The following is an 8690-nucleotide window of genomic DNA, read 5'->3' as shown; positions in this document are numbered from 1 at the left end:
GAGGGGGGGGGGGGAAAGTGACCTTAAAATCACACTGATAAATGTAAAAACAGGTTTCTCTGTTGGTTTTTTAAAAAAAAAGAAAAAGGTAAACCAAAATAAAATGATCTTTAAAAATAATCTCTCTAATGTTGCCTTGTGTGGTCTGGTCCTTCATGGGTATGGTCCGTCAGTATCTAGAAGAGAAGGGAGGGGGACAGTGAGGCCGTGGATACTTGAGGGGACAGCCCCCATCTGTAGAGGGTCACCGAACCCCCCCTCCCCGGGAGCTGATGCCGTCCCAGCACAAGGAGATGCCCCCAACAGCACCCACTGGGTGGGGAGACGGCGGCTCCCTGCCCTGGCCGGCACTGACCTGTAGTAATTGGGTTTGAAAGGCCCGTTTTTATTGAGTCCCAGGTATTTCGCCTGATCGTCCGTCAGTTCTGTCAGGTGGGCGTCGAACGAAGGCAGATGCAAGCTGGCGACATACTCGTCTGGGAAGAGGGAGAGGAAAGAGGGGATCATGGGGTGCACGTCCCCCACTACACCGCCGGGGAGATGATGTATGGACTCATCGTATGGCACGAAAAGGGCCAGGGCACCATGCTGGGTCTGGCTAGGCGGTCCTGGCCATCTAGCACCATGGATTCACCATCACTTAAGCCTATGGCAGAGCTGAACCCAAGCCCTGGTGCTGAGCAGGGCTGGATGTGCACCAAAAGGCACAGGGGTTGCATGAAAAGCCTCAGAGCAAGAAGTCTGCAGGATAAGAAACGCTGCAGAATATAAAGGAAAATAAATCTAACAACCTGCAAGTGTTTTAAGGTTGCTGCCTCTGACGGCTTCCCTGAACTCATCCTCTCCCTGAAAGTTTTGTCCAGCCCAGGTTTGTTTCTCCTTACATCCAAAACTGCTGGCCCACAGGATAAGTCAGTCTGGGTTCCCTTCACTCACCCATCTTCTTCGGCAGCAGGTACACGTCCTGTTTGTAACGGCCCTCGGGAGCGTTGTAGAGCTCAATCAGAGCCAGAGCCTGCAGAGATCAGAGGGGACAGCCCGGGGACAGTCAGGGACGGCCACCAAGCTGGGCAGCGCTGAACACCCACAATGGCACAAAGCTCTCGGCGGCAGAGATAAGGGTTTGGGAGCCTGAGGGAGGGGGCAACCATTTCCAAAATGCCTTGAAGGAAAGGTTTCAGCCTAAGGGTACATCCCTCTCTGGGTCTCTATAATTCCACCGCCACTGGGGGAGGACCAGAGAGATCGGAGATTAGATGCCGCCCAGCTTGTTTGCAGCATCTGGGCTTAACGCCCCGGGGAAAACCAGAACACGAGGATGGAGGAGCGGGGAGCAGCTCTAATTCTCTTAAACTGTACGGCTGCTGCGTCACGCGGAAATGAAGGGATTGCTTGTTTTAAGCTGGCGGCATCGCTCTAAAAACCACAGCCACTCCTTCAGCAGAAATAAAATTGCATCTCTCCCGAGTGCCGGTTCACGCAGCTGAGAGCCAGGTCCAAAACACAGCTCCGGTCCCCCCCGGTTTGGACTGACAAATGTGAGGATAAGGAAATTCCCCACCGTTAGCGTGGCTGTCCTCCCCCACCATCACAGTCCCCAGCCATCACTCCCCTCCAGGTTTCCAGCCCCAGCGGGTTTCTTCCATCGCTCACCGACCAAGGCCCGCACCGGCCTCGGCTGCTCGCACAGCCAGCACCGACTGCAGATCTCAGAGCGGAGCCAAATTTAATCATCGTTTTCTTTGGAAAGGCGGAGACACGACAAACAGTGCAAGACACAAGCCGTGTCCGCCCAGCTGAGCCGGCACTGATGCTGGGGAGCACTTTAACCACTGACCTCCAGATCCCCAAAACTCACCCCAGGGCGGGGTTTTGTGCTGTAGAAATCAAAGAGTCCAAAGACAAAACAAAGCCTTGCTTTGAGGTTAGCTTAAACCTGTGCTAGGGGAGCTCTCCAGTGGCTTACAGCACAGCAGGAGCTCTGCCATGAAGCCTGGCTCATTTAAAAGCTCTCTCCCAGCTGTAACCAAAGCAGTAAGTTCACGCCATCATTAACTGCATCCTGGCCAAGAGGTGGTGGCAACGGTATTCTCTGGCACCCGTGCCATCCCAAGGACCCATCCAACTGCGTGTTCCCAGCTTCTTCCAAACCGTCCCCACCCCGAGGCTCACGCAAAGCCCCAGAGCATCCCCCATCCCTCGCGCCCCGGCCCTGCAGCGTACGGACCTGAGTGGTGGCTGTGATGGAGAGAACGAAGGTGGGAACCGTGGAGCAGCTCAGGTTGAGAAGACGGCCCTAGGAGACAGCAGGAGGAGTTTGCAGAGAGCTGAACTTGCCTCCAAAGCCAAACCGAATCGAGTCTCGAGATAGCATTCACCTCTACCCCCTCCCTGGGGCAGGGGGCAACCACAGCACAGTGATTCAAGGGCCACCTATGTGACCAGAGCATTCAAACTCTGCCTCAGTTTCCACCCTAACCCTTCGCTTTCAGGCAGGGAAATTTTGTGGTCCCTAGAAAGAGCCAGTCCCTCCTACTGCCAGGAGAGCTCAAGTGGGAAGAGGAGACACCCAGCCAGTTTGCTGCATGGGAAACCCTGCCAAAGCCAGAAGCAGACGGCGTTTGGCTGATAGGGATGGCTCCCGTCTCGAAAGAACGGAGCCAGATGGCACCTCTGTGGCTGCATGTAGTACATGATACCTCCCCTGCCTCAAGAAAAAAAAAAAAACCAAAACCGAAACTCTTTCTTGAGCTCTGAACCTCCTCCTAGCACCTTTCCACCTGGTTAAATCTCTGTTACAAACTCTGGCACGCAGTGATTTCCTGACAGAGGCTCAAAGCGACGTTGTGGCACAGCTCTCAGCGCACCTCGGCCAGCAGCACCACCCGCTTCCCGTCCGGCCAGATGACGTGGTCCACTTGGGAGCGGACCCGCTCCCAGGTCAGCTCCGGGGTCCGGAGGCTGGTCTGCAAGAGGAGGAGGAAGAGGATGGAGTCATCGCAGGAGGACGGTGGGGCGGACGCAGCCGGCGAGGCCGCAGGCAGACTCACCACATCGATCTCGGTGTTGGAGTGGCCCATGTTGCACACAATGCAGCTGTTCTTCATCCGATCCAGGTGTTCTCTGGTCACGACGTTCTTGTTTCCTGCAGGCACAGAGGGCACAGATGAACCCAAGGCACTGGAAATACAAACCCTCTGATTTCTCCTTCCCTGCACTTCAGTCAGAGAAGCTCAGCTTGGGGCAACATCAGATGAACTTCCACCAGGACAAGAGCCCTCCTGGCTGTGACAACAGAGAAACACATGGGATGAGTGCTGACCTTTGGGCCTATGAATTAACCAGGCTCTAGGAGACCCCAAAATACCTCTGGGGACACATGGCTGTGACATCCCTCCTCCCAGGGGCTGAGGAGGACTGTGGCCAAATAGCAGACTGGGGGGTAGGAGGAAAAGCTCTTGCCAGAGCACAGCTATTGCTCTTGTAAAATTAGCAGCACATGGCAGTGAAGTGTCCTCCATCCCCAGCTCCCCCAGAGCCCTTGAGACACCCGCTTGGGAACGACTGCTCCTTCTCAGCCTGCTCGAAGGCTCACCCACGACCTTCTCCATCCCTACCTGTGCAGGTGATGACGACATCCACCTGACGGATTACTTCACTCAGCTTCACCACCCGAAATCCGTCCATGCTGGCAAAAAAGGGGGAGAGGGACCACGATGAGGAGGAGAAGCCTGTTCCCTCTCTGCCCCAGGCCAGGAGGGATCTCAGTGCTGTATCGCTGCAGCAGCTCCGAATTGCTCACACAGCAGCCAGGCTATCCTTCCACACCCCCAGGGATGCCAGATGCAAGAGGAAGGGCTGTGCAAAGGATGTGGCATCAAACCTGCTCTCACAAATGCTGGAGGAGCCGGGGGACGCGTTGAGCATTCAGCCAGCCCTGCATGAACCCTCGAGCAGCCTTCCCAAGCCAGCTGGTGCGGGTGGCTACCGCCAGCCCACAGCCCTGAAAGCTGCCCCAGCCCTTCCCCATCACAACCCAACACGATATATATTCTCTGAGATGAGCCACAGATCCTCCTGGCTCTGTTTCAGCCTCCGTCAGGGTTTAAAGGAGGCCAGAGAGCAGAGGAAGAGATGGTCACAAGCAGCGTGTAACATCTTACCAAGCTTGGAGAGCGCAGATGGGATCGATCTCCGTGACGTAGACGATCGCTCCCAGGGCTTTCAGAGCGGCGCAGCATCCCTTGCCGACCTGCCGAGGCAAAGCGTCAGCGTGAAGCTGAACACGGGACGCGCCGAGTGCTAAAATCCCTTCCCTGAAACAGCCCGAGCATGTCCCAGGCTGGGAGATGCTCGTCCCGGCCATCTGTCTGATGCCAGGAGCAGCTCAGCGATGTACCTGGCGAGTGGCACTTCTGCTGCGAGCCCAGCTCCCCCTCCAAGGCCACCAGCCCTCCAGCATGGCCACCAGCTGGCAGGAGCTTTCCAAAACCAACATACTCGCAGCCTTCAGCATCGCAGGAGCCCTTCTGAGCTCTCCTCCAAGAGGGCATTAAAGCCAGGCTGGATGAGCATGCACTTCCCCCACTTGCCTTTAAGCCAAAGGGTTTCTTTGGCATTCAGAGCTGTCCTGCACTGATCGGGGGACAGATCCTCCATCCCACGCTCCCCACATCAGCATGGGGGAGAGCAGAGCTCCTGTAACAGCATCTCTGACTCTATCCCTCTCCTCACTACAAAATTAAACTGAAGTCCAGCTCTCCACGGCGCTTACCCACGCTAACATCTGGCTAATCTGCATGTACCCGTGCTCAGCCCCGTTTCCTGACCAGCAAGATGCTGCCGGGTAAGAAACATCTCCAGAGACACCCTCACTTATCACCCAGCTCCAACCTCAGGTCTACTGAAAACAGCCAGGCAGGGCAAACTGGGACTCCAACCCACATCCAAAGGGGAAAACAGTGAGGGTGGAAGGACTCCCTTGTTTTGAAGAAGATCAGTAAAACTCAGGACAGGCCCTGGAGACTACAACTCCCAGCACAACTGATGGCTGGAGAATCAGACGCCACCCCGGAGCGCCTGGGCGAGAGCCAGCACAGCCTCTTGGTTGAGCAGAGCTAGGCTCCGCTGGTGTCTAAATAAATTAGTAAGAGTGTTCCTGCCGGGAAGAGCATTTGCAGCTACTGCCAGGCCCTTCGCAGCGCGGGAAGATAAACACCCACGCAGACAGCGCACAGATGGAGGGAAGGTGTCAGCTCCCGGCTCCGTGCTCTTCCAGGGCAGAATCATTTACAAGTTTGTGATACGATTCCCCTCTGCCAGAACATTATCCACCAGCGAGATGCATCCTGCCCCTCTGCCTCCTCTGTCACAGGCTCGGTGACAGCCGGGCTGGATGCTGAACTCAGTCCAGGGACAGCAGATGGGAGCACCCATGGGTAGTTATAATTCAGGCCAGCGTTCCCAGCAACTGTCATATTTGCAGCCCAGCTAATCTGCAGGCAAACTGGGAAATCTGATGCTTGTTCTGCAGCCTCCCAGCAGGTTCTAGCAAGACTTCCCTGGTAATCGCTCACCAGGTTTGATTTACTCCTATATCAAGGGCACGTGGTCTTTGCACAGGGAAGAAGCAGGATGCTCTGAGCTCAGGGGAAGGAAGGCTCGGGGGAGGCTGACTCACAGCTCCACCGACTGCCGCTTACGAAACTCACCTCCCCATAACCACAAACCACCACTTGCTTCCCTCCAAACATCACATCCGTGGTCCTCTTCAGGCTGGGGGACAGAGAGAGACCTGTGTTGGGATTAGTCAAGCGCACACCGCTGACGGCACGGGGCAGCGCTCCGCTGCGAGAGCCCCCAAAACCAGGTCCCGCAAGCACACAGCAAGGGCAAAGCAGCAAAGAGCCCAATGTCTACTCAAGAGGAGCCGGAGCCAAATCCACCGGTGTGAGAGCGACAGCGGGGATGGGGAGAAGGGTTGGACTTACCCGTCCAGGATAGATTCCCGACAGCAATATAGGTTATCAAATTTCTGTTTGGTGACGGAGTCGTTCACGTTCATGGCTGGGACACACAGCTTCCCGGCCTTGGAGAGCTGGTACAGCCTGGAATAGGACAGAGGCAGGTCAGAGCAGAGAGCAGCAACCCAACAGAAGATCTCCAGATCAGCCTTCCCAAACCTCCTACCTGTGCACACCAGTCACGCTCTCCTCCACAATCCCTCGGATCTTCTTGAATACATTGGGGTATTTCTTATAAACCCAATGGGTCAGGTCCCCACCGTCATCCAGGATCTAGAGAACAGGAAAGGAAGAACATGGAGCAATCAGGCCTTCCACTGGGAAAAGCACTCGCTGGGGACAGGACAGGGAAAAAGAGATGGAGAGCGTCTTCAGGCACTGATGGAGGGCTGTTTGGGTAGAGGCCCGGGGGCCGGGACTCCTGGGTTCACCTAGCTGCCAGCAACTCGGCGTCTCCTCCAAAACATAGAGGATTTCTTACCCCCTGTGTGGAGCTGATGGACCCTAACAGGGTTTTCTGCCCCTGCTATTGTTCTGCAGCCTGGAAATGTGACCACAGGCAGCACTAACTAAACAGGCCGAGATCAGAAGGATGCCACAACATTCATGCCCTGAAAGTAAACAGTCGAGAGGAAAGGCTGAGGGAGTTGTCACAGCCCACTGATGCTATCGCATCATTAGTGATCACGGACCACGCATCATGGCAGTGAGAGGCATCATCTGCTTTCAGCAAGGGAAAGATCCCCTACAGAGACCACTTTCTCTTTGGGAGAGTGGATGGGATCTGTGTCGAGAGAGGAGCGGTTGGCACAGGTCCCGTAGAGCTGACTCTGGGGGGAAAGACACACCGTGATTTCTTGACTCACTGGCAGCTCCGGCAGGAGATGCTCCCGTGCCATTGGGCTGTACCAACTCAGGACACTGTCTCTCTCTGCAGCTCCCACAGCACCCACGGTGACCCCCAACCCAGCACCAGCTGCCATTCTCCAGGACCCCCACTTTAACGGGGGCTCAGAGGCCTTTGCAACGCCAGCAGATGCCCAGGCAGCCCCAGCAGGCTCCCAGGAACAGCCCCAGGGAGGGAAGGGTGAGGAGCACCCAGTGACCACTCCACGGAGGAAGAGGAAGGGCTGGAAGAAGGCTCATTACCATGTTGGCCTGCCAGCCATCTATGTTAACACAGCGGTCAATGCACCACCAGAAGTCATCCTCCGACTCCCCCTTCCAGGCAAACACGGCAACACCTAGAAGAAGAGGAGCATCCTTGGCATCTGCTGAGTTTGGCAGAGCTCTCTCCTGCTTGGCCAACTCAGGAAAGCCACAGAGAGGAGGGCCAAGGGGCCACGCAGAGATCAAACCGCAGCCCACAACAGGATCAGACCTGTTTATCCCTCCCTAACAGATATGTGGTCCAAACCATTCCTTAAACCGGCTGGCTGGGACAAGACTACAGAGCCAGGAGGGGCTGGAAGGGCTCTGCGTCCCTAGGCTCAGCTGTACTCACCAGCTTCTGCCAAGGCAGCCGCCACTTCATTCTGGGTGGAATAGATGTTACAGGCAGACCAGCGGCACTGCGCTCCCAACGCGCACAGCGTCTCGATCAGCACCTGCAAGACAGCGGGGTGAGCGGCAGGCCCGGGGGAGCGGTGATGGGCGCAAGCAGGCCAGCATGGCACAGGGCCCCAAGCACAGCCTTGTGCAATGGGCAGCAAGGAACCGATCAGAGATCGACTCCAGCAAAGATTGCCCTGGTGAAATGCAGACGGCAGAACGTCTCCAAGGTGTTTCTAGAAAAGTGAAGCTGCCTCCTCCAATTGCCCAAGGCTGGGAAACTTAAGAGACTTTCTTCACCAGGGAAAAAAATGGTCTCTCTTACCCCAGATGCCCCAAATAAGCAGCCACTCACCGCAGTCTGTGCTGTAATGTGGGTACAGCCGACAATTTTAGCTCCAGCCAAAGGCTTCTCCCCTTGAGCTCGTTTCCTGAGTGAAATCAGAGCAGACATGTCTGCAAAAGGAACAGAGGGGTTTTAGTGACGGCTTAGTCCAGAGCGGCCCCTCTCTGCCAGACCTGCTCTCCTTTCTGGGGTCTCCCAGGCTACATCCAGCCCCACGGTTTTTGCCATAGTTGTTACACAGCCGGGGAGAAAACTCCTCATCCCTGGCCAGGCAGGTCCATCCAAAATGAGACCAAAACACCAGTGTCATTTGTCACCCGACCACATAACAAGAAAGATCTGGGACAGGCACTACCCAAGGAAGGCACCTGATGTGCCCCTGCTAAGGACAGTCACCAGCCCTGCAGCAGAATAGCATCAAGGAGAAGCACCTAAAGAAGATGAAAACAGTGCTGCCACATCTCAGAAGAGCTGCTCTAAATGTCCCTGGATTATCTTCCCCTTCTAAGGCTTTGGCAGCATGTGTGTAATAAGAGCCCGAAAGCAAAGTTACCCAATCACCCCACTGAAAACGGTAACTCAGCTTCCCACAAGCCCCAGGGGAAGGGGTTGGGACTGTCAGTTTTCATGTCTCCGAAGGCGTTGCAAGATCCTTGCCCATTGAGGTTTCTCATCCAAAGCCACCAGAACATTAAACCCTGCTGTCATTAGAAATGGATGCCACACATCATTAACGTTTGCTGTCACGTCTAGCTCTTCCCTACATAATC

General features: G+C 55.6%; 1 protein-coding gene across 1 annotated transcript in view; it reads right to left on the bottom strand.

Moving 5' to 3' along the window:
* Window positions 1–169: 169 nt before the first annotated feature.
* Window positions 170–8690, bottom strand: part of AHCYL1 (adenosylhomocysteinase-like 1) — a 9328-nt gene continuing 807 nt past the window's right edge. The window contains exons 3-16 of the mRNA XM_009575971.1: window positions 7930–8030; window positions 7528–7630; window positions 7173–7267; window positions 6190–6296; window positions 5991–6107; window positions 5712–5775; window positions 4164–4252; window positions 3618–3688; window positions 3051–3145; window positions 2868–2966; window positions 2228–2296; window positions 937–1015; window positions 356–476; window positions 170–176 (exon numbers count right to left, since the gene is read on the bottom strand). Coding sequence (XP_009574266.1) covers window positions 170–176; window positions 356–476; window positions 937–1015; window positions 2228–2296; window positions 2868–2966; window positions 3051–3145; window positions 3618–3688; window positions 4164–4252; window positions 5712–5775; window positions 5991–6107; window positions 6190–6296; window positions 7173–7267; window positions 7528–7630; window positions 7930–8030 — 1217 coding nt within the window. The remainder of the gene's footprint in view (window positions 177–355; window positions 477–936; window positions 1016–2227; window positions 2297–2867; window positions 2967–3050; window positions 3146–3617; window positions 3689–4163; window positions 4253–5711; window positions 5776–5990; window positions 6108–6189; window positions 6297–7172; window positions 7268–7527; window positions 7631–7929; window positions 8031–8690) is intronic.

Source organism: Fulmarus glacialis, unplaced genomic scaffold (assembly GCF_000690835.1).
Source record: "Fulmarus glacialis isolate BGI_N327 unplaced genomic scaffold, ASM69083v1 scaffold64, whole genome shotgun sequence".
NCBI lineage: Eukaryota > Metazoa > Chordata > Aves > Procellariiformes > Procellariidae > Fulmarus > Fulmarus glacialis.
This window is presented reverse-complemented; position numbering and strand designations above follow the sequence as displayed.